This window comes from Nycticebus coucang, chromosome 18, assembly GCF_027406575.1.
Source record: "Nycticebus coucang isolate mNycCou1 chromosome 18, mNycCou1.pri, whole genome shotgun sequence".
Lineage (NCBI taxonomy): Eukaryota > Metazoa > Chordata > Mammalia > Primates > Lorisidae > Nycticebus > Nycticebus coucang.
The window spans coordinates 45,378,330-45,404,483 of NC_069797.1; the positions used below are offsets into that span (position 1 = coordinate 45,378,330).

The 26,154-nt window shown below is 39.7% G+C and overlaps 1 protein-coding gene across 5 annotated transcripts in view; it reads right to left on the reverse strand.

Annotated features, from left to right (window-relative positions):
* DGKE (diacylglycerol kinase epsilon) overlaps positions 1–26,154 on the reverse strand; it is a 41,022-nt gene that overhangs the window by 7,162 nt on the left and 7,706 nt on the right. Inside the window, exons 2-11 of one of the 5 annotated variants that reach the window (XM_053568174.1) lie at positions 23,544–23,703; positions 21,637–21,756; positions 18,776–18,919; positions 18,232–18,389; positions 17,633–17,684; positions 15,841–15,954; positions 12,820–12,891; positions 10,137–10,264; positions 9,802–9,913; positions 1,776–2,070 (exon numbers count right to left, since the gene is read on the reverse strand). In XM_053568174.1, coding sequence (XP_053424149.1) covers positions 2,059–2,070; positions 9,802–9,913; positions 10,137–10,264; positions 12,820–12,891; positions 15,841–15,954; positions 17,633–17,684; positions 18,232–18,389; positions 18,776–18,919; positions 21,637–21,756; positions 23,544–23,703 — 1,072 coding nt within the window. In that variant the 3' untranslated portion in view covers positions 1,776–2,058. Of the gene's footprint in view, positions 1–1,775; positions 7,482–9,801; positions 9,914–10,136; positions 10,265–12,819; positions 12,892–15,840; positions 15,955–17,632; positions 17,685–18,231; positions 18,390–18,775; positions 18,920–21,636; positions 21,757–23,543; positions 23,704–26,154 lie in introns of those variants that run through there. The other 4 variants (XM_053568172.1, XM_053568171.1, XM_053568173.1 and 1 more) reach the window with 4 other exon arrangements.

Sequence of the window (26,154 nt, forward strand, 5' to 3'; positions counted from 1 at the left end):
CTAAAATTACTGGCTCGGCACCGTAGCAGTGGTCACAGCACCAGCCAGACACCGAAGTTGATGAATTCAAACCGCTTAGGGCCAGCTAAACAACGACAACTACAATGAAAAATAGCTGGGGGTTATGGTGGGCGCCTGTAGTCCCACCTACTTGAGAGGCCGAGAGTTTGAGGTTTGTGTAAGTTGTGATGCTGTGGCACTCTACCGAGGGCGACATAGTGAAACAAGAAAGAAAAGAAAAGAAAGAAAGAAAGAAAAGAGTGCATTGGTTGGGCTCACACCTGTAACCGTAGCCCTCTGGGAGGCCAAGGCAGGAGGACTGCTTGAGCTCAGGAGTTTCAGGCCAGCCTGAGCGAGAACAAGACCCTCTCTCTACTAAAAACAGAAAAATTATCTGAGTGTGGTGGCAGGTGCTTATAATTCCAGCCACTGGGGAGGTAGGAGGATCACTTGAGCACAAGAGTTTGAGGTTGCTGTGAGTTAGGGTGATATCATAGCACTCTAGCCCAGGCAACACAGACTGTCTCAAAAATAAAGAAATAAAGAAAGAAAAAAAAGGAAAGAAGAAGTGCATTTATTTTTGGCATTGTCTGTTTTTAAAAAAAGCAGGTTAAGGGCGGCACCTGTGGCCCAATGGGTAGGGCGCCGGCCCCATATACCAAGGGTGGCGGGTTCAAACCCGGCCCCGGCCAAACTGCAACAAAAAATAGCCGGATGTTGTGGCGGGCGCCTGTAGTCCCAGCTACTTGGGAGGCTGAGCAAGAGAATCGCCTAAGGCCTAGAGTTGGAGGTTGCTGTGAGCTGTGATGCCACAGCTCTACTGAGGGTGATAAAGTGAGACTCTGTCTCTTAAAAAAAAAAAAAAAAAGCAAGTAAATAATCAGATGAATTTTTATTACAATTTTTTTTTTGTCAAGACAGACTTCTGGGTGAAGATGACAGAATAAAGTAATACTAGAATTTCCTTCCTCTAATATATGATAAAACAAATTAAAAAAGTTACATGCCACAATGTTATGTGAAACCCAGATCATAGCTGATAAGCCATGAAGTTTTAAAATTCAAATGGAAGGAAACACGCAATAATTCTGCAAGTCATATTACTATACATGACTCACTATAATCATATGAGCAGCCCTATGGTGACCTATGGTAATTATTAGCTGCCAACATTTGAAATGAAGTCTAAATTTTCTAGAAAAACCAGTTGTTTACAGCAGCCTGCTTTCCTACAATCACATGTTATCTAGTTTACCAGTCTCCATCTCTTTATCCCCACCCTAGCTCTCATAAGCATTTGGGGTTGCAACCCCCACATGGGCATTAATTCCTGCTTTTATAGAGAAAGGACACTGAGGCTCAGGCAGAATGGATAACTTGCCCAGTGGAGGCTCTTTTTGCAATCTAGATATGTCAAATACATTCTCTACTCTTCCACATTCTACCGACTGAAGATAAGGTGAATTCCAGTTACTGTTCTCCTCTGCCAGGAGCCGGCCGTAAGCATGGGAATGTATCTTTCTCCATTGTATGTGTTGGAATGTATCTTTCTCCACTGTATGCGTAGGCTTTGTGAGGCTTCCTGACCTTAGGCTACTTGCAATATAATGCTCATATTCTTCTATCCAAAAGTATCTGACCTGGAACTTGCTACATAGTATGTCTTCCTTGCTATAGCCCAAGACCCTTTTCTGGGAAATTAACTCAAAGCTGCTAATTTTATCTCATTGCTGGGCCAAAAAAATAACACAGTATCATACTTTCAAGCACCGTGCTTTCAGTTTTATTAAAAAACAAGCAAACATCTTCAACATATCAAATGCTTTAATTCACATCTCTATCCATAGGTACCGACCACAACAACACAAACCCAACACGACAAGGGCAAAGAACACAGGGTGATGACGTGGGAGGTGCATAGTCCTGTGGTCAGAGAGGGGAAGAAAGTGCAAGTGGCCGGCGGGCTGCCCAGAAGGAGTCAATACACACGTCCTCACCACCATGGGTTAAGGGGTCCAGTGCAGTCAGTTCACCTGGAAGAGTGACTGGGGCCAGGACTCAGGCTAGGCTCTATACACAGAGATACAAAAGAGTGCCAATTCATCTGTAGGGTTCAGACCAAATCTGAAAGACTGCCGGCAGAGCCCAGTCTAGAGAAATGAGAACAAATGCCTCTATGAGCCGCCACCAGTCAGCTGCACCAAGCACCCTGCCACGGTGTTTTTTTCAGACAGCCCAATGTACTCATGCAGCAGGATGCCCTTTTGCCTGGAAATTGTTAGTTGAACAAGGAAAACTGCCCACCTTCCCAGCTTTTCAAGTCATGTCAGTCACCCGAAAGTATCATGCCATGGACATTTCCTAGATTATAGTTTTTCTCCTTTTTAGAGGCTTCTGTGTTGATGCCTTTCCTTAATGGTGAGGTAGCCCAAGACATCCTTATGGAGACTGATAAGTGTTCTGGGTCTACCATCGGCCATACACTTGTACTGTAAGTTGACTGCCCAAAGGACTGTTAACAAACATACAGAGGTGGGCGACATAAGGAACTAGGCCTCCTGTACTGATACGTACATGTGGTGCATGACCCATCAATGAAAATTAGGTCCCCTTAAGGAGGTGGTCAGCATGGAAGTTTACTGTATTTACAGTTTCTAGGTGGCTTATTTTCTGCAGACATTCTTGCCGATGGCTAAATGCAATCTTTTGAATTTTATAAACATCTGCATTACAGGGTGACATTTTTCTCATCTTTCCCTGAAATTGTGGAATGTACTGTTTTGGGACCTGCAAGCCTCATGCACTGACTACACAATCAGGACCACGTGGGTATATATGTGTGTGTGTACGTGTATTTACATATCTAAAATTAAATATAGTTTATCAATATACCAAAGTCAGAAACACAAGTTCAGTGCTTTACTCTTCAATAAAAATGCCCTTAACTGCGAAACTGCCAAGTGGCCACATTCAAAGCAGTAACAAAAACCTCCAAAATATTCTTTCCACAAAAAAAAAAAAAAAAAGAGGTTTCTCAATATGCAAAAATCAGTAGAAACTTAACCACGTGATAGTCCATTATAGTAGTGGCTTCTGAACCCTTAAAAAAAAAAAAAAAGTAGAATCATTTTTAACTAGTGGAAGTATTCTATCTACCAAGACCTTAAGCAGCACCCAGTACACAGAAGTGGGGCTGCGCGGACTGCACTGGAAGGAGCCTCGCTGCTCATTGCTCCTGGGGTTACTACACTAGCTCCTAAAGCAAGAGAACTCCTTGCTCTCTAAGACCTCATGGATCACAGTCGTCCAAAAACTATGATTCCACATACAAATCGTGCCAATTTTTACATACTAGAATTCAGACAAATATATCAATTTAGGTAGGATATGTACAAGTTTTTCCATCTTAATTTAGAATAATTATTTTTGGGGGGAAGAGGAAAGTTACTGGAGTGAAAGAAAAATAATTTTAAGAATATACAATTAATTTTTGTGCATAGTATCCATCTGGCAAAAGCCCTGGGGGAACACGTGAGGTACAGACTGGCAGCTTTCACATTTCAGTATGCATGAGAATCATCTGAGGTGCTTGTTAATAAAAACAGATTTTTACGTCCTACTTTCACAGCCATTGATTTATTAAGTCAAGGGCTGGGTCCAGGAATTGATATTATCAATAACTTGCCTAAGTAGTTCTGATGCCGCAGATACTTTGAGAAATGAGAGTCAGGCCTTAATGTGAAAATTTGAGAAAAGACAGGAATACTCTTTAAAAGTGAAACCAAAACCACCTTATCTGTCTTGTTGCTGAGAATGTACCTTCATTCTTATTAGTATTAATAACAATATTTTTGATTTTGAAATTTCTAGATTTTTTTCTAGTTCTACTTACATTCCACTGTTCTAAATTGAGTACAATTAAAAAATATTTTTTTGAATATAAGTGCTGGTTCTTGCTTCAATATTACTATGTTGAAGGAAAACCACACAAAATTATCACCCATTCTGTTGACCTTTTTGGCCAAATAAATTATGTTTTCAGTACCACATTAATCTTTAAATTAATATAAACCTTTAAAGTTCTCGAGTTAGTGCAAATTTAAAATTCAATAATATACACTAAATACAATTTTACTTTATATTACAAATGCAAATTATTTTCCTTTGACATGCTGGTAGTATTCATTTTTACAGCGCAAAAAGGACTTCACAATTTTCTAGTCACAGTATATTTTTATAACTCTTAAGAAGGCAAATGTATTTAAAAAAGCAAATACTACACGTTTTGAACACCCTAAAAAAATAAAAATAAATAATTCTGACTATAAAATTTTTATAAACATGAGCTACAGTAGGGGTTCACTGGCTAATTGTTGCAGAAAACCTAAAACATGTATAAATCATGTAATCTTACTATTAGACAGCTTGCATTTTAAAACACAGGTCAGTTTGGTTTCTATTAAACATAACAAAGTATTGAAGATTATCTTTGCCTGCCTAAAGGATCTATAAAAGCTGTCAGGTATTCAGTATTTAAGCCACTAAGTTTACAAGGAGTTAGGAATGTATTAGGACAGTAAAAGATGAGAGAAACCTGAAAACAGATATGGAGATAGGACTTACTTCATGTATGTCTTCCTGAGAATGTAGAAGTTCCTTTTTAAATATCAAGATGATTTTAAATGGTACAGGAAAATCTTATGGGAAATCTATTATGTAAAGTATAGAATTCCTGGTAACTTAACAATTATTACCCTAATATATTTACAAACATGAAGTCTTATAAACTGTATTTATTTAAACAAGGCACATGCCTATATTTTTATTTGAAATGCTGGGTAAATGTGCCTAAAAAAGTGAATTTTGCTAAAACAAGACAGTATCTTTTATGATATGGTATTGTGAAATAGCTTAAAAATTAAGTCTGAATGAGTGAATAAGGGAGCAGGGAGCAGGAAACATGTAGGGTCAGTAAAGACAAAACCTCACTGGATTATGATCATTGAAAAATCAGTCTGTTTAAATACAGGAGGGCATTGTACACAGTCTGTTATAATTATAATGTAATATTATGGTTAGTTTTAGTAATTTAAAAAACTATGCAGTTATTATTTTGATTATTTTAATTCCTATAGCTTATGTTAACTATTTGCTTTGCTTCTACTACAATTTTGATCATGAATTAAAGGATAAACTTAATTATACTGAGAACATGATCAACCCAGAAAAGAAAATCTGTAAAACTTTCCTATCACTGCCATGGGTATTGTGAAATGTATATAAATAAGCTAAAAACAGACCTGCTCATGGACTCTTTCAATACTAGGATTTAGGACCACCCATGGAGATCTGGAAGAGGTTAATTTAGCAAGACAAAAGTATTTTATATAACGTACTAGTTATTGTATACATTACTAAGTTGCTCCTTTGAAATACAGCCTAGGCCTGAGATGATGCATTTAAGTTTATGGCAACTTGTGGATGACAGATTCACAACAGACCCTTAAATGGAGCTAATGGTGTTTCCGGGGATACCTTCTAAGCTTTCAGAGATAATGTTAGAAAGACCACCAGGCCTGCTTATGGGCCATGTGTCAGACAAACACTAGGCTGGGTGCCCACTGGGTCTGCCTAATTGTAGGACGTTAGGGGTGGCCTGTCAACAATGGCAGCAGAGCACCCTCTAATGGGTAACTGTGAACCTAGCCTGTCAAAGAGTTTCTGGTAATTGAGGGACAAATAAAACAATGAAACAAGTCTTTCAGTTATCCAAAAGTAGTTTCCCAGTGCTTTTCCTGCCCTCCTCCTTTTTTTTTTAAACACTGGTGAGTACTTCTAGGGAATAAGAATACCTGGATAATATAACTATCTGGAGAACTCAATTAGGATTTAAATTACTTAGTCAACAGGCTAAATTTCTGATTGTGACTAGCAGAATTTACATTGTCAATTTAACTTATTAAATACAATTATATAATATAAACACTAAACACAGGTATCATACCACGAGGTAAATAATAAATAAGCTAAAAATATATATCTCTCTCATTGTCAAATAAATATGATATAAACATTTAGCAGAGGTTTCTATCCACTCCCCTCCCCAATGGGAAATTCTGTTAAGTACTTTGGATATAAAAGACTACAGTATTTTAAAACACTACAAGACCATTGAATTTTAAAAATTTGTCAGTCTTGTTTTTTTTTTGAGCAATTAATCTGACAAAGTTTCTTTTAAGTATTAAAAAAAATTGTTAGCTTGGCGCAGTGGCTCATGCCTGTAATCCTAGCACTCTTGGAGGCCCAAGTCTGTGGACTGCTTGAGCTCAGGAGTTCGAGAGCAGCCTGAGTAAGAGTGAGACCTGTCTCTACAGGCATAATTCCAGCTGCATGGGAGGCTGAGGCAAGAGGATCACTTGAGCCCAAGAGTTTGAGGCCGCTGTGAGCTATGATGCCATAGCACTCGGGGCAAGAGTGAAACTCTGTCTCAAAAGAAAAAAAAAAAGAGAGAGAAAATATTGTTGACATTGTCTTTTAATCAAAAGAGAAGTTGATGAACTAGCCAACTTGTAACTTTTAATCCAAAGTGCTCTCAATTTTATTTTTTACCAATTCATTTATCTGGCTTTCTTTTGGCTATGATAGGGTTATAAAAAGGATCCTCAATTTCAGCTCAACATGGTCATGAACAGGGTTCATCAAACAACATTAAGCGGTCATAAAATAAAAATTATAATAAAAATTTTAAGTATTGTCAATACATACATAGACTGGGCTGCAGGAAATCTTGAGGCATGCTGCAGGAGGTGCCCAGAATTAACCATGCTGGCTTGACACTAATCATTTCCTTCCAAAAAAGCAAGTTAATTTGTAAAATCCATGGTGTCACTATGTTAAAAAGTAAGCCAGAAATCATCTTTCCACCTCCATCTTGTTGGTAGTATAAGTAATGTGCCCATCAACTAAGTGGTTCAATAAGGAATGGTGCAGTGCATCCACATACTTCAGCGTGAGTTCCATTCTCAAAACATGCAGCCATAAAATACATTTCACTTTAGTGTAACTTTTTGTGACTTTTTAAAAGCTAATATATATGATCAAGTATTTCTCTAAAAAAAATAAAAAAAAAAAACCCGAAGTATTTGTAAGTAACTGGAGGTTGTCTGGGGATGCTAGTTACATAAACACATACCCATTACACTACTAGTGACTTCAGACTTAACAGCTGCTAGAGAATCTACTTTTGGATGTATCTACTTGTTTGTGAGGAATCTGTGCTAAATTTTCATGTCCTCGTCCGTCTACTCAGTCTCCTTTATGTCCTCTTGATCCGAAGTACTAGAGATGTCGTCATCGGTTTGTTCTCCAGAGAAATATAACATTGATGCGCGTGTCTTGTGAGTTATGGTGACAACACAGGGCCCTTGGGCCCAGGGTTCCCCATCTACCTGCATTGGCATCATCGAACACTTCAAAATCAGCTGATATTAGGAAACAAATAATTAGAAAAAAGTCAGTCCTCCTAAAGTTCTGGAAGGTCCTCCTTAAAAATATCATCCACAGTCCTTTAAACTTGTAATCATTCAGGGGTGTCCAACTGCAGCCCGTGGTTGGCTATGAATACTTAATCTGTGGTGGTGTGTCATGAAAATCATGCCTGGACCTTTTTGTGCTCACCAACTTTCGCCGGTGTTTGTTTACTTAAGGTATGGCCCAAGACAACTCTTTTTTTTTTTTTGAGTATTTTTTTTACTTTTTCAAATTAATATGAGTGTTAAATTTTTAGGTTACATTGTTCTTACTTCCAGGATAAAGTTTCAGTTGTAGAAGAGCCCCTCACCCAGGGGGCGTGTTATACACCCTCACAGTGTGCACATTAGGTGAGATCCCGCCTCACGCCCTCCCTCTTTCTGCCGTATGTCCTCTCCCCTGCCCCCTCCCGCTTTCCTCTAGCCCCGAATTGGACTATAATAGTGTTTTATGATTATTCTTATGAACGTGTAATTATTATTATTATTCTTTTTAGAAATAGAGTTTCATTTTGTCGCCCTCGGTAGAGAGGTGTGGCATCATAGCTCACAGCAACCTCCAGCTCTTGGGCTTAGGCGATTTTCTTGCCTCAGCCTCCCGAGTAGCTGGGATTACAGGTGTCCGCCACAACACCCAGCTATTTTTTTGTTGCAGTTTGGCCGGGGCTGGGTTTGAACCTGCCACCCTCAGTATATGGGGCCGGTGCCCTACTCACTGAGCCATAGGTGCCAACCTTTTTTTTTTTTTTTTTTTTTTTTTTGAGACAAAGTCTCAAGCTGTCACTCTGGTCGTAGAGTGCTGTGGCGTCACAGCTCAGAGCAACCTCAAACTCTTGGGCTCAAGTGATCCTCTTGCCTCAGATTTTCTATTTTTAATAGAGATGGGGTCTCGCTTTTGCTCAGGCTGGTCTCAAACTTGTGAGCTCAAGCAATGCACACGCCTCAGCCTCCCAGAGTGCTAGGATTTACAGGTGTGAGCCACTGTGCCCAGTCAACATGTAATTGTTTATATATTGATTTCATATTAGCACGGAGTACACTGGATATTTATTTTTCCATTCTTGCAATACTTTACTAAGAAGAATGTCTTTCAACTACATTCAGGTAAATGTAAAGTCTCCATTTTTTTTTTTTTTTTTTTCAGAGACAGAGTCTCATTTTATTGCCCTCAGGCGTCACAGCTCACAGCAACCTCCAACTCCTGGGCTTAGCTGATTCTCTCACCTCAGCCTCTCGAGTAGCTGGGACAATAGGAGCCTGCCACAACGCCTGGCTATTTTTTTGCTGCAGTTTGGCCAGGGCCAGGTTTGAACCCCTCATTATATGGGGCTGGCGCCCTACCCACTGAGCCACAGGCGCCACCCTAGTCTCCATCTTTTTTTTAATTTAATTTAATTTTATTTTTTTGGCCGGGGCTGGGTTTGAACCCGCCACCTCTGGCATATGGGACTGGCGCCCTACTCCTTGAGCCACAGGCGCCGCCCTAGTCTCTATCTTTTTTAATGGCTGAATAATATTCCATGGTATGCATATACCACAGTTTGTTGATCCATTCATGGCTTGATGGGCACTTTAGTTGCTTCCATGACTTGGCAATTATGAATTGAGGTGTAATAAACACTCTAGTGCAGTGGTTCTCAACCTTCCTAATGCCGCAATGTATTTTCATTGTTAAAAAGGGGACGCGACCTGCATGTTGAGAACTGCTGCTCTAGTGCAGATGTCTTTGTGGTAAAATGATTTTTGTTCTTCTGGGTAGATACCTAGTAATGGGACTGCAGGGTCAAATGGAAGGCCAAGACAACTCTTAGATAAGCATGCATAGCCAACTGGTGGTGGTGAATGGATGCCCCTGGAAGCGATTCTTTTTCAGTGAGTGCTTTATTTCTTTTTTCTTTTCTATTTTTTTTTTTTTTTGAGATAGTCTTACTATGTTGCCCTTGGTAGAGTGCTGTGGCATCATAGCTTACAGCAACCTCAAACTCTTGGGCTTAAGTGATTCTCTTGCTTCAACCTCCCAAGTAGCTGGGACTACAGGAACCAACCACAAAGCCCAGCTATTTCATTGTTGCAGTTGTTTAGCTGGCCCGGACCAAGTTCGAATCGGCCAGCCTCAGAGTACGTAGCTGGTGCCATAACCACTGTGCTACGGGTGCCAAGCCGAGTGTTTTATTTTTTTAACAAAGCTGTTGTGTGTACTCTTTCCTCTACATATCACTGGCCTAGAAGTGAACTGAAACAAATTAGACTGTTGCAGTAATATTTCACCTACCCGCACAGTATGTGCCTGTCCTATTCGAAAAGGATTTGCCAATTTCACTTGAATCTGAGCACAGTGGAAAGACCCATATACTCCAACAACTTCCAGTAAACCATCGTCATGTCTAAAATTAGAAAAAAGAAATACAGAAAATAAGGTGTGATAAAATAAAATCAGCTATGTTAGGGCAATTACTTTTCAACATTAGGTGAACCATCAACTTTTTAAATATTCATACTCTTGAAATATACGGAAAAGAAAATTTCGGGGAAAAGTATTTAAGTCTATAAACGACAGACTGCTTTAAGAAAATAGAGACATAAAAAACAGACTACAAGTGTGCATACCTGGCTAGAGGGTAAGTCTCGTCCCCCATCCCTTCCCAGAGTCTGCAGCCACCGCCCCAGTAGCCGATGTTCAGGACTATAATACCTTCCAAATTAGGCAATGCTACCTGCTCACCATCCAGTTCTAGCTTTAAAAAAAATACAAACAGTTATAGTTACTATAGAGCACAGTATTTCCACACATATCCACTTAGAATTCACACCCATTTTCTTTTTTTTTTTTGTAGAGACAGAATCTCACTTTATGGCCCTCGGGTAGAGTGCCGTGGCCTCACACAGCTCACAGCAACCTCCAACTCCTGGGCTTAAGCGATTCTCTTGCCTCAGCCTCCCGAGTAGCTGGGACTACAGGCGCCCGCCACAACGCCCGGCTATTTTTTGGTTGCAGTTTGGCCGGGGCCGGGTTTGAACCCGCCACCCTCGGTATATGGGGCCGGCGCCTCACAGTCTGAGCCACAGGCGCCGCCCTGAATTCACACCCATTTTCATGTGAGATGTGAGAGATGACATATACAAGACTGCTTTCTATCTCTCACTCAGCGTTATTTGGCCTTTCCCATGGCTTGAGGGTCACCAATGACATCCATTTCGTTAAGTCCCCCCGTTTTTAGGCGTTATCTACTATTTCAGTAGCACCTGGCACTGCTGAGCCGGTGTTTTCTTGAAACTTCTCCCTTTGCTCCTGGGAACCACAGACTCTTCTTCCCTGGATTTTCCCCCACAGTCACCATGGACAGCGCTGCTTCCTGCTGTATGTTGACGGCAATCCTCACAGCTACATACTAAGCCCCTTCCCCTTCTCATGCTATGGACTCTATAGGGCAATCTTAGCCACTTCCATGACTTTAATTGCCACCTCTGTGCTGAGGGCTCTATTTTTCTGGCGCAAGAAAGAACTGGGCCTGATCTATAAGTCTGACTTCCTATATAATACACTTTCACTGACTATGGCACCTAAAACTCCTGTGTACAAAACTTGAGTTGAGCAAATTCTCTGTGAACTGCTCTTCCTGTCCCCAGGAAGAGGAAAAAGCAGCATCCCTACCCCCTACCCCAGTTGCTAAGCCAGAAACCTGGGAGTTATTTTTGACTTCTTTGCCTTTATCCTCCACATCTGATTAATCACTGGGCAATAGCTGATGCTACTTCTTTCTCTTTCCATTATTCCTGATAGTACCTTAGTGCAGAACACCATTTATTCTCCTCTTATACATCCCTTACAGAGCAAGCACACTGACACTTGTAAGGGCAAATGTATCATTCCTTAATTACAACCTTTCAGTGGTTTGACTCTATGCACATGATGAAATCCTGCTCCAGGCCAGGTACAATGGCACGTGCCTGCAGTTCCAGCTGCTTAGGAGACTAGGGCAGGATCACTTGATCCAGGAGTTTGGGGTTGCTATGACAATGCCACTCCACTTTAGCTTGGGCAACAGAGTGAGACAGAAAAAAAAAAAAAAAAATCCAAGGGCCAGGCGTGGTAGCAAACGTCTATGATCCCAGCACTCTGGCTTAAGCTCACGAGTTCCAGGCTAGACTGAGCAAGACCGAGACCCCGTCTCTAAAAAATAGCCAGGCATTGTGAGGGTGCCTGTAGTCCTAGGTACTCGGGAGGCTGAGGCCAGAGGATCGCTTGAGCCCAAGAGTTTGAGGTGCTGTGAGCTATGACACCATGGCACTTTACTGGGGGCAAGAAAGAGACTCTCTGTCTCAGAAAAAACAAAAAATCCACGCTTCTCACGATCCTTGTGGTTTGGCCTCTGACCATCTCTCCCTGGCCCTGGCTCTTGCCACTTTCTTTCCTGCAAGTTATGCCCCAGCCTGAACTCACTTAGACATGCCATGTTCTGCCCTGCCTCTGGGCCTTTTGTACATGCTATTCTCAGTCTAGAACAATCTTCCTTTCCTTCTTCACTTAGCTAATTTTTATTTAATTTTCAGAGCCAGCTTGTCACTTCTGGAAAAACTTTCTTCTTCCTGTTCCTTTCCCTAGACGTTCTCTGCAGCCCATGGGTTATGTACTGCTCTTATTTATTCCTACAAGACCACATACTTTTCCTATCACATCACTTCTCATGCTGCATTGCAATGTGGTTTAAATATCTTTTTCCTACACTGCAAACATACAGCAAGGAATTTATCATATCTCCAATACCTAGGACAGTTTCTGGCATTTTTTGGGTGGTTTCACAAATAATTTTTTTTTAATTTTTTCTTGTTTTCTAATCCAAAGAAAAAACAAACAATTTCTATAAATGTTAAATACCAGACAATGGAATAAAGTGTGATTTTTTTTTTTTTTTTTTGCAGTTTTTTGGCCAGGGCTGGGTTTGAACCCACCACCTCTGGTATATTGGGCTGGCACCCTACTCCTTGAGCCACAGGCGCTGCCCTAAAGTGTGATCTTGTAGTTTCACTCTACCACTACTATCAAAGCCCAGGAAGAAGAAAATACTCCGGACTGGAGTGCAGTGTCTCCTCATAGCCATGATCATAGTGGCTCACTGCAGCCTTGAACTACAGCAATCCTCCTGCCTCAGCCTCCCAAGTAGCTGGAACTACAGGCACGTGCCACCATGCCTGGCTAATGTTTTAAAAAATAAAAAATAAAAAAACAATGTTAAAAAAATCTTTATAATCCAGAGTTACTTAAACTTTGGAAAAGGTATTAGTAGCTTACCTCAACTTTTTTATTCAAATCTTTACATTCTTGCACTAAACAATCTTTGGTTCCATAGAATAAGTAAACAGCCTATAAAAAAAAAGATGGAAGATATGATATCAAAACAACGTAACAAACCCTGTAAACATTAAGAAAAATCATACCGTACCTAAACTTTATGATACGCATGTTGAATTGTGTTTCCTTAGCGAGGACTCGGTATGGAGAGAAGGGAAAGCAAAAGGGATACTTTTGGAATGCGACCTCTGCCCCACCCAATATCCATCTAAATAATTTAAAGGTTGGCTCAGTCGGTAAGGCGCCGGCCCCATATACCGAGGGTGGTGGGTTCAAACCCGGCCCCGGCCACACTGCAACCAAAAAATAGCCGGGCGTTGTGGCGGGCGCCTGTAGTCCCAGCTGCTCGGGAGGCTGAGGCAAGAGAATGGCTTAAGCCCAGTGAGCTGTGTGAGACCACGGCACTCTGCCGAGGGCCATAAAGTGAAACTCTGTCTCTACGAAAAAAAAAAAAAAATTTAAAGGTTAAAATTAGAACCTTCTGGGGGCAGCAATGAAAATACAGAGGGGGCCAAAAAAGTATACACATTTTAAGAAGTATACACATTTTAAGTATACACATTTGCAGAAGTCAAACATGACTTGAGTATTACAAATTTAATATAGTTTTTTCCTTTTTTAAAATGTGCATACATTTTTTCTGGCACCCTCTGTGTATAAAAAAACCTGTGTGGCCAGGCGCTGTGGTTCACACCTGTAATCACAGCACTCTGGGAGGCTGAGGCAAATGGATTGTCTAGGCTCACAGGTTTGAGACCAGCCTGAGCCAGAGTGAGACCTCGTCTCTAAAAATAGCCAGGCACTGTGGCGAGTGCCTGTAGTCGCAGTTACTTGGGAGGCTGAGGCAAGAGAATCGCTTAAGCCCAAGAATTTGAGGTTGCTGTGAGCTGTGATGCCACAGCACCCTATTGAGGGTGAAAAAGTCAGACTCTGTCTCAAAAAAAAAAAAAACACAATGTAAAAATTTCTCTAACACAGCGGTTCTCAACCTGTGGGTCGTGACCCCTTTGTAATAATGAAAATACATTGCGGCATAAGGAAGGTTGAGAACCACTGCTCTAACACATTACAGAACACTTCTGGCATCATTTTTATCTATTTATTTATTTATTTATTTATTTATTTATATTTTGAGAAAGAGCCTCAAGCTGTCACCCTGGGCAGAGTGCTGTGGCATCAAGGCTCACAGCAACCTTCAACTCCTGGGCTCAAGTGATTCTCCTGCCTCCGTCTCCCAAGTAGCTGGGACTACAGGTGCCTGCCACAACGCCTGGCTATTTTTTGGTTGCAGCCGTCACTGGTGTTTGGCGGGCCCGGGCTGGATTTGAACCCGCCAGCTCAGGTGTATGTGGCTGGTGCCTTAGCCACTTGAGCCACAGGCGCCGAGCCCTGGCATCATTTTTAATATTACATTTTATTCTATTATGATTTAAAAGTTCTAGGTGAACTGTGGCACAAAAGATGAAATGTTAATCATCCCTCTCTCTTAGATGATGCCGTAACTTTTAAGTTCAATAAGCCTTTTTCTCGGAAGAAATATGGGATAGGGGTGGTTTGAGTCTAACTGGTGTTTTCTTCCACTTTATCAAAAAATCTGCATTTTAGGGCGGCGCCTGTGGCTCAGTCGGTAAGGCGCCGGCCCCATATACCGAGGGTGGCGGGTTTAAACCCAGCCCGGCCAAACTGCAACCAAAAAAAAAAAAAATAGCCGGGCGTTGTGGCAGGCGCCTATAGTCCCAGCTACTCGGGAGGCTGAGGCAAGAGAATCGCTTAAGCCCAGGAGTTGGAGGTTGCTGTGAGCTGTGTGAGGCCACGGCACTCTACCGAGGGCCATAAAGTGAGACTCTGTCTCTACAAAAAAAAAAAACAAACCTGTATTTTATAAAGAAAACTGTATTAAAATTAGAAAATTTCATCTCTTTCTAGTACTTAAGATGACTTAAGGATGGTAATGCAGACAAATGCAGATAAATCTAACAAACATTTTATCCCTTTTGAATGACAGAAGCTTTGGGATGTGGTGTTAATTACCAAATGCACAAATAGCAATACTTACTGCCGTAGTAACTATTAATAAAAGGGAACTATTTTAAAATTTGGAATATTTGTAAAACAGAACCAGGAATGCAACTGTTTTGCATTTATTTTTCACATCTTGTTGCCCAATTACAAGTCATTTAAAAAAATTCTAAAATAAAACTTCCACCAAAGGAATCAATTATACTAGAGGCAGAAGATGACCTTAGCTAAAAGCTGTGGTAAACAAGCTGCTCTTTTCCTTGCCTCATTTGCCTTTTGGAGTTTTTACAAGCCAGTGGAATCTGTTTTTCATTAATGATTTTACCAAAAATTTATTCTGCCTAAAATTTCTTTCCAGTTTTAGTTGCCATTTAAGATACCTATCCTACATTCCATTTAGTTATCATTTAAGCAAAATATGCTGTAAATCATCCCTACTTTTTTTTTTTTTTTTTTGAGATAGAGTCTTATTTTGTCACCCCTGGTAGAGTGCTGTAGAGTCACAGCTCACAGCAACCTCAAACTCTTGGACTCAAGTGATTCTCTTGCCTCAGCCTCCCAAGTAGCTGGGACTACAGGTGCCCACCTCAATGCCTGGCTATTTTTAGAGACAGGGTTTCACACTAGCTCAGGCTGGCCTCGAACTCGTGAGCTCAGGTGATCTGCCCTCCTGGGTCTCCCAGAGTGCTGGGATTACAGGTGTAAGCCACCACACCAGGCATGTCATTCATCCCTACTTTGAACTTAAAAATATTAGTTATAATTATAAAATACTTTGATAAAAGACATTTAAGGATCTAATTTGATGTTCTTACATAACAGAGCAGGTAAATAGTTCCCTAAGTTAGCTCAATCCAAACCAAGAGTGCTAAATATAATTGAACTATTGATTTTTACTGTACCTTCAGTGATAAGCAGGAAATGTTATTTTATCCAACACACCTTATTAAGAATTCTGCTAGAAAACAGAGACGGTGCCTTCTCACGATGAGCATGAAAATTGAGAGCCATGAGAGCATCAGGTCCAACAGAAAAATAGTTGTTCATTGTAAATACCTGTGAGAAAGGTTAAGAATAAGCAACAGACTATACTTCCATCCAAGCCTTCATCATAATTAATATGTCAACCTTAATCTTTATGGCTTTTCCTTTGAGACAGAGTCTCACTCTGTGGTCCAGGCTAGGGTGCCATGGTGTCACTCTAGCTCACAGCCTAGCCCTCAAATTCCTGGGCTCAAGTGATCCTCTTGCCTCAGTCTCCTGAGTAGCTGGGACTACAGGCACCCACCAAAATGCTCAGCTAAATTTTTCTATTTTTAGTACAAATGGGGTCTTGTTCTTGCTCAGGCTGGTCTTGAACTCCTCAGCTCAAGGTATCCTCCCACCTCTGCCTCCTAGAGTGCTAGGATTATAAGCACGGGCTACTACGTTTGGCCGATCTTAATGTTTCTTTGAAAAGTGAATATTTTTTGCATTTACTTTTCACATAGAGCTATTTTCATACTGTTTGGTGAAGTAATTACCATAAATAAAGCTTTAGTTCAAAGCTGATAACTAACTATAGACAGGAATCTCACTTTCCATTTTTATACGCTACACCTCAGACCTGACCATTTAGAAAGGCTCTTCATGGCTTGGTGCCTGTAGCTCAAGCAGCTAAGGCTCCAGCCACATACACCAGAGCTGGCGGGCTCGAATCCAGCCCACGCCTGCCAAACAACAATGACAACTACAACCAAAAAATAGCCGGGTGTTGTGGTGGGCACCTGTAGTCTCAGCTACTTGGGAGGCTGAGGCAAGAGAACTGCTTGAGCCCAGGAGTTGGAGGTTGCTGTGAGCTGTGATGCCACAGCACTCTATCCAGGGTGATATCTTGAAGCTCTGTATCAAAAAAAAAAAAAGAAAGGCTCCTCGTTATGCATTCAGACTTATCACTATTGTGTTCTCACAGCTTTTGCAGCTCTCAGGATCTCAGCTTCATTCAATCTCAACGCAGGCTATTGACCCTTGCACTTTGCTTTTCTTCCAAACCCAGCCTGGATCCTTCAACCTACATCTCCAGCTCTGTCTTTGTTCCCAGGCAATAAGCTTCAGCTTCTAACTTTTTGTTCAATGCTTCACAGCCTTTTGAGTGAATAGGCCTAAAATCTAACTCCCTTTCTTCCTACCCAAACCTGAAACTTCTAATTTACGTATCTAGTAGTAGTATGTATTTTCTCCTGTCTTTTTATACATATACTAATTGGTTGTCAAGTCTTGCTCAATTCTACCTTTAAAATGTCTCTGGACTATCCTCATTCTGATTCTCCTTATTTGTGCCCTAGCATAGGCTTCTAAGCTATTTTCATGCTAGCTCTAGAGCATCCTTTAAGACTGTAGGTCTGCTATCTCTGTATCAGTTGTTACTTGCTAACCGTGCTTTGCACTCTCTCACCACTATTCCCTCTGCCTGGAACTCCTTTGTTCCTTTTAGCACCAACTCCCATGTCACTTCTTTTGCAATCTTCCTAGCCTGAGCAGCTGGGACAGAACTGAGCACTTTGTTCTCTCCTACAGCACGCTTCACAGTCCGGCTTGTGAAGTGAGTACGTAGGTTTCTCTTCTGCTCCATAACCACCTCCCTCCAGCTAAGCACCAGATTTCTATTCCACAACACGGTGCCACATCTTATGCAATGGAGGCAGCCCAAGTATGTTTGATGAATGTATTTGCAACAGAAGCACTAAAAACATACCTTGGGTTTTCTTAAGTTGTAGTATCCTTTATTTGTTATTTGAACTTTCCATCTAAAAAACAGAAGATGAAACAAAAACACAACAAACCAATACTTTTAACCAACCCCCCCCCCCCACAATCTGGATGTTTGGATAAATGAGGTTCTTCTACTAAAAGGACATTTGAAAAAGTAAACACAGCTAAGTGAGCATGCAAACTTAGGGATAAATACTCGGAGTAACTTATGGACTCCAGTTCTACATAACAACTGAAAAATGGTTCTCAACCTTCCTAATGCTGTGACCCTTTAATATAGTGCCTCATGTTATGGTGACCCCCAACCATATAAAATAATTTTCGTTGCTACTTCATAACTGTAATTTTGCTACTGTTATGAATTGTAATGTCAATATCTGATATGCAGGAACCTGCAAAGGGATCGCAACCCACAGTTTGAGAACCACCGAACTAAAGGAAACACCAACATCTATACTTAAGCACAATACAGTCTTATACATTTAAATTACATTTCACTTTGTATCTATGGAAGTCTTCACTTACAAACCAAACAATATTGCCAAATCCCAAAAGGCAACTCTTTGGGGAAATGTAACTTACCGATCTAGTTTAATGCCATCTGCTTCCATTACATTTCTTAAGACCTGTGCGACTGGGATTTCTCCAGCATAACCTGTACCCCAACCCAATGTATTGGACAGATCATTGCCTGTTCCCAGAGGCAAGACTGCAACTTGTGGAATGTACTTTTCTTGTCCCTAGAATATGGAAGATATATTTTCTTCAGATTTGTAGAGTAATAATATTTTATAAAGTTTAAAGACCAAAGCAATAAAGATACAAATATAACAACTATATGTTGTTTTAAAGGTTGTGCTAATTGCTTAATCTTAATACCTCCTTCTTAGCTATTTGAAATAGGCAATTTTTTTAAAAAAATTTTTATTTTATTGGATTTATTTATTTTTATTGTTGGGGATTCACTGACGGTACAAGAAACCAGGTTACACTGATTGCATTTGTTAGGTAAAGTCCCTCGAAATTGGCAATATTTTCTAACATTCATTTACATAATAAATATGAACCAAAAATATTGTATATTTATCTTAGAAGTATTTCTATGGTAGGTCTTAAAGACTAATACCTTAATCTTCATTTCATCCACTGCATCCAGGACCCAGCCCACAGTCCCATCCCCTCCACAAACAAGTACTCGAGCTGAATAATAGGGAAGAAGAGTACAAAGTTGGAGGGCTTTGATAGGAGGAGTTTTAGTTACATCAAAAACCTAAAAGACAAAGAAAAAAATGATTCTTATGGCATACTGCCGTTCATCTGTGAGAATGATTTCCCTCTGGATGAGTAGAGATGAGGCTAATTAACAATTCTGGCTACTATGTATCTATCTTTAGCAAGATGCCAGGCACTGCCTCGGATTCTTTATATTCACTGTGGCTCATCTCTGCCCTGAGCCCACAAAGCAGAAGTTAGTCTCATTCTGTCCATCAGGAGACTACGGTGCAGGATGGGTAAGTCACTTGCCTGTGATTCTCCAGACAATTAAGTGCTGAAACACAAATTCAAACATATAGTTTATCCATTATATCACATTGCCAACTTCCTGTTCACCATGCTAAGTTCACCTTTAACTAGTATTTCATATTTTATAATGGTTTAAAAAAAAAACAATCACTAGAGTAAGTTAATACAAATTTTCAGAAAATATTGCAATATATAAATTGACATAAAAATAGAAAGACCTTTGATACTCATAATTCCATAAATAATCCTAGAAAAATATTTCAAAAGACAAAAATGTCCCGTGGATAAAGATATTCACTGTGGCGTTATTTGTAATAGTACAATCTTGGAGACAGTATCAATTCCAGTAGTAGGAGACTGGATAAATAAACAATGACACTGTGGCGTTATTTGTAATAGTACAATCTTGGAGACAGTATCAATTCCAGTAGTAGGAGACTGGATAAATAAACAATGACCATCCACTCAATCATTTTAGTCATACATAATTATGAGGACTGTGTGCAATAGGAAAAAATATTTATACCATTAAGTTAAAAAAAAAAAAACCCAAAATGTAAATTTGTATCTAGATTAGGGTTACAGGACTAATATGTAACCATAAAGATAATTAAAGGAAACAAATTTCAAATACAAATGAAAACCGATGTGGGGAAATTGCAGGTGATTTTTTTATTATAATTACTATTATTTATTTATTTTTTTGTAGAGATAGAGTCTCACTTTATTGCCCTCAGTAGAGTGCCAGGGCGTCACACAGCTCACAGCAACCTCCAACTCCTGGGCTTAGGTGATTCTTTTGCCTTGGCCTCCTTGGGTAGCTGGGACTACAGGTGCCCGCCACAATGCGCGGCTATTTAAAAAAAAATTTTTTTTTTTTTTGCAGTTTCTGGCTGGGGCTGGGTTTGAACCCACCACCTCCGGCATATGGGGCTGGCGCCCTACCCCTTTGAGCCACAGGCGCCACCCAATGCCTGGCTATTTTTTTGTTGCAGTTTGGCCGGGGCTGGGTTTGAATCCGCCACCCTTGGTATATGGGGCCGGTGCCCTACTCACTGAGCCATAGGAGCCGCCCTCTTTTTTAATTATTTTTATAATTTTCTGAAGCTGTGTTATATTAAAAGTGTAAAAAATACTGGGCGGCACCTGTGGCTCAAGGAGTAGGGTGCTAGCCCCATATACTGAAGGTGGTGGGTTCAAACCTGGCCCTGGCCAAAAACTGCACCAAAAAAAAAAAAAAAAAAAAAAAAAAAAAGTGTAAAAAATACAAATTGAAAGGAAAAAAGTTATTGCATTTCTGATTGTGGCACAATGGGTTTAGTTTTTCCAAGCAGAAGTTGCTAGTGTATGTACTCATGACTAGCAACTTTCCTTGTTTTAAAAATTGAGTATAATTTACATATCATAAAATTCACCCATTTAAAGGAACAAGCCAACAATTTTTAGTAAGTTTACTAAGCTGTGCAACCACTTCCACAATCCGGTTTAAAACATTTTTGTTCCTTTGGTAAGATCCCTCAATGCTCATTTGCAGCCACTCACCACTTGTAACTCCAGCCTCAGGAAACCACTATTCTATTCTCTGTCTCTATAGATCTGCTGTTTCTGGACAGGTCACATAAAGGGAATCATACAGTACGTGGTCCCTTGTGTCTTGTTTCTTTCACTTAGCATGTTTGTGAGGTACATTTATTGGAATATGTACGTATCAGCAGCTTGTTCCTTTTTATCAATGAATGGTACTGCATTGTATGGGCATACCACATTTTGTAGTTGGGTTGTTTCCACTTTTTGACTCTTAAGAATAATGCTGCTTGGGCGGCGCCTGTAGCTCGGTCGGTAAGGCGCCGGCCCCATATACGGAGGGTGGCGGGTTCAAACTAGGCCCCGGCTGAACTGCAACCAAAAAATAGCTGGGCGTTGTGGCGGGCACCTGTAGTCCCAGCTACTCGGGAGGCTGAGGCAAGAGAATCGCTTAAGCTCAGGAGTTGGAGGTTGCTGTGAGCTGTGTGATGCCACGGCACTCTACCGAGGGCCATAAAGTGACACTCTGTCTCTACAAAAAAAAACAAAAAACAAAAACAAAACAAAAAAAAGAATAATGCTGCTATGAACATTTATATTCAAGTCTTTTTGAGACATGTGTTTTTACTTCTCCTGGGCAGAACAGAGAAGTAAAAATAAAGTAAAAAATTCCTAATAGAGGGAATGCTAGAAGATATGATAAATTCAGGTTTAAATTTTTAAGAAACTGCCCAACTTTTGTAAAGTGGTGGCACCATCCCACCCTGAGGGGTCCTGTGTTTCCACGTATTTGAATGTCTTGATCTTTCTGTAATACTATTATTTCCTATTATCAGATGATTAGTGATTTAGAGCTTTAAAAACCATAGCATTTTGGGAAAATAAAAAGCTAAAAATGAAAAAATTTAACAAAGAAGGGAAGGTTTTCTTTTCAGTTACCTGGACTGGATTCAGTAAGATCCTAAATTCTCCCAGCAGTCCTTCTCCCATATTAGTTCCACTACGAGAGTTGGCCAGGATTATTAATGGGGTCCACTGCTTTCCGAGCTTGGAGGCGAGCTAAAAAAATTAACATGAGAGAGAAAGGTTTAATACCTCAGAGATGGCAAGCACATTTTCTAAGCCTTAATAATAACGGTGCTGTAATTTGCTAAAATGAAAACTGTACCAAGCAAAAAATAAAAAACAATACCATTATTCTTATGCAATATAAAAATCAAAGAATTCTCAGAATGGAAGGGGACCTTAGCGATACCTTCCACTTGACGTATACTTTTCTTCTACAACATTCTAGGTAAGTTGTCCAGCATATATTTGCACACTCACATAAGAAGGAACTCACTAAAAAGGCAGCTGATTACACTGCTAAGTCAAATTAGAAAGTTTTGACTTACATTGAGTAGAAAATGTCTTTCAATAATTTTGATTCATTATTCTAATTCTGCTTCCTAGAGCAACTAGAAATCATTTGTTTTTCCATAAAATGGCTGCGCACAGAAGCACTCTATTTCTCAGTCTTATCTCCTAGGCAATACATCTCAAGTTCTTTCAACCATTCACAGAATGAACATTGATTTTTCTCTAACTTCTTTCCTTAATTTCCCTTTTCAGTATCACTTAGTTTGCAAGCTTTCTTCTTTTTAAAAAGAAAAATATACAAAAGTCCAGATTTATAATACCCCAAAATCAAATAAAACAAATGCTTTTCTTTTTTTGAGACAGAGTCTCACTCTGATGTCCTTGGTAGAGTGCCATGGCATTGCAGCTCACAGCAACCTCAAATTCTTAGGCTCAAGCGGTTCTCTTGCCTTAGCCTCCCAAGTAGCTGGGACTACAGGTGCCTGCCACAATGCCCAATTAATTTTGCTATTTTTAGTAGAGGCAGGGTCTTGCTCTTGCTCAGGCTGGTCTCGAACTCCTGAGCTCAAGCAATTCACTAGCCTCAGCCTCCCAGAGTGCTAGGATTATAGGCATAAGCCACCTTGCCTGCCCGAAATGAATGCTTTTCACAATCTAACCTTTTCTTTCCCTTTTCTCTCTTCTTGTAGATATAACCACCAATGAAGCTGTTCTGTGATTTTTACTTAGTGATTCTTATCTCTTTTGATCTCAGACTGAATTCAGATAAGTAAGAGATTTAGACTTAAAAAATACTTATTAAAACATTAAAGTTTGAAAAATTTAAAATGCTCCTTTTCCTTGCAGTAATATTGACAAAAGTGACATTGCATTTATTTATTTATTTTTTTGAGAGACAGTCTCAAGCTGTCGTTCTGGGTAGAGTGCTGTGGTGTAACAGCTCACAGCAACCTCCAACTCTTGGGCTTAGCGATTCTCTTGCCTCAGCCTCCAAGTAGCTGGTACTACAGGTGCCCGCCACAATGCCCAGCTATATTTTGGTTGCTGTTGCAGTTGTCATTGTTGTTTTAGCTGGCCTGGGCCGGGTTTGAACCCACCAGCCTCGGTGTATGTGGCCGGTGCCCTACCCACTGAGTTACAGCCGCTGCCAACAAAAGTGACATTTAAGATACAAAATTTTAACTTGGACAAGGTGCAATTTTAAAACAAAATAGATCAATTACTTCAGTATATTAAAGTAGGAAATAAATAAATTTTGTAATCTTTCCGTAACAGCTACATAAAGACTGAGAGATACATTTACTCAGCATAGGACTTTATGGCTTACCATAATTACATTTTATGTTCCCCTTTGGTTTTGACCTCATCCTTTTCTCTCATCCTTAGAGAATCCTGGCTCTGATTCTTCTTACATACAATCTTAACTGTCTCACACAATGACTTAACTTTTTAGAAATCAATTACATGAGGAAAAAACCTTTAATTACCATTTCATAATCTGTTTTTTTGTCTTTACGCATCTGATTAATGGCGCTTAAATAACTGGGTGGAATGATGAGGTTTTTGAATTCTCCAAAATCACACTTTTCATTCTTTAAGCTACTTTTCATGCACTCATCATGTACTGTTTTCTGGCACCAAATACACCTGAAGCAAGAAACAAAGACACTAATTAATTTTAAACCATAATCTTATTGACCCCAAACCCAATCATTTTTGTCAAAAAACCAATAATAATTTCATCATTATTTAAGCATAGAATGTGGCAAATAAAAGATAATATAACCATATCTGCATAATGAAAACAGAGCAGTAACATTTGAACATTATTTGTTTCTTGAAGTGTGACTTGGGACCCCCAAGATCCATTCAGGGTATCTGTGTGAGATTAAAGTAAATAATAATACTAAGAAGTTGTTTCATCCCCATTCTCTCAAAAGTATACAGTGAAGTTTTCCGAAGCTGTATGACATGTGCCATAATAATAGCAGATATGAGAATCTAGCTGAATCTCAAGTCAAATAATGCACAAAACTGTAAAATGATTATCTTCCCACCAAATTTTCATTTTTCATAAAGATATGTTACTTATGTTATCCTTATTATTTTAAAATGAACAAATATCTTAAGTTTCTCAGTTTTAATTTATAGCCTGGTAAATATTGATATAATCTATATAGGGCGGTGCCTGTGGCTCAAGGAGTACGGCACCGGCCCCATATGCCGGAGGTGGTGGGTTCAAACTCAGCCCCGGCCAAAAACCGCAAAAAAAAAAAAAAAAAAAAGATATATAATCTATATAAACCAAAGCTGATCTAGAACAACAGTTTTATGCATATTTGTGCTTTGACAGATGGTTTTGTGAGGCCTGAAGTCCTTGCTGCTCAAATGCCCTGCTGACCTCGCCCCTTGAAGAGTTTCCCAGGGTCCAGTTTGAAAAGCTCTTAGCTCATAAATATAAATATAATAGTCCATTTGTTTTTGGCAGTTAATATAAAATCAATTTATGTTTGCTTTTCAAATACAGAAAGAACATTTGGATTCAGATTTGTCTCTAGTTTGGATCCAATTCATGGAACAAACTGGGAAGCGTGCTCAGAAAGGTCCCAGGTTTCTATTATTAATCTGCTAAGTATTTAATCCACTCAAGGATAGGCAGATCTGACTAGACAAATAGAAACAGGCCATCAGAAAAGAACTGTTATTATTAAATGAATTTAAAAAGAAGACAAATACCCTTTCACCCAGAGCTCTTTCTAGTTAAGGCTGTTTTTTGCCTTTGGATATTCAGATTTGTCAAGTAATTACTCCTGTTTATTCTGAGAGTTTCTACTTACAGCTAAAAGAAGAGTGATCTGCATAATCTATTAAAGAGAATACCATAAAATAACTTGCACAATAACGCTTTTGATACTTGTTTTCTTTTTTTTAAACTTTATTCAAATTAACATGAGGGTACAATTTTTAGGTTATATTGTTCTCACTTCCAGGGTAAAGTTCCATTTGTAGAAGAGCCCTCACCCAGGGGGCGTGTTGATACTTATTCTCAAACTAAGCTTGAGATAATAGATCAATTAAATGCTGAGGTATACTACCTCCTTTTATTGGTCTATCACCAATATACTTTTAAAATAGTATATTATTATTGAAAGTTACCTGCAGGGATACCTACTGAATTATTTTGTAATAGTTTCCTCTGGGAGAAAATCTCTGAGGGATGGAAGAACATTAACTTTTGATCATTACTCAAGATCCTAAAAACCAGAATATATTCATGAACTACTTATATAAATTTTTTTTTTTTGAGACAGAGTTTTACTTTGTCGCCCTCAGTAGAGTGCAGTTACATCACAGCTCACAGCAACCTCAAACTCTTGGGCTTAAGTGATTCTCTTGCCTCAACCTCCCAAGTAGCTGGGACTACAGGTGCCCACCACAATGCCTGGCTATTTTTTAGAGATGGGGTCTTACTCTTGTACAGGCTGGTCTCGAACTGGTGAGCTCAGGCAATCCACCGGCATCGGCCCTCCCAAGTGCTGGGATTACAGCATAAGCCACTGCGCTCGGCCTATAAATTTTTTAAATTGTATTTTAAATAATACTAGCTTATGCTTGAGAATTTAGAAATATAAAAAGCCATAAAATAAAAAATCATCCAGAGATTCTGGATTCTGATGTACTTAGTCTTAGTTTTACAGTGTCTATATGTTTGTTTTTCAGGTTAGAAATATGATATAATATGCATATATACCTATACATGGATACACTGTATCATGAACAGTTTTGTATGTCATCAGATATTTCTTTTCTTTTTTTTTTTTTTGAGACGGAGTCTCACTATGTTGCTCTTGGTAGAGTGCCGTGGCGTCACAGCTCACAGCAACCTTAAACTCTTGGGCTTAAGCGAGTCTCTTGCCTCAGCCTTCCAAGTAGCTGGGACTACAGGTGCCTGCCACAAAGCCTGACTATTTTTTGTTGCAGTTGTCATTGTTGTTTAGCTGGTCCGGGCCAGGTTGGAACCCGCCACCCTTGGTGTATGTGGCTGGCACTGTAACCACTGTGCTACAGGGGCCGAGCCATCATCAGATATTTCTTTTT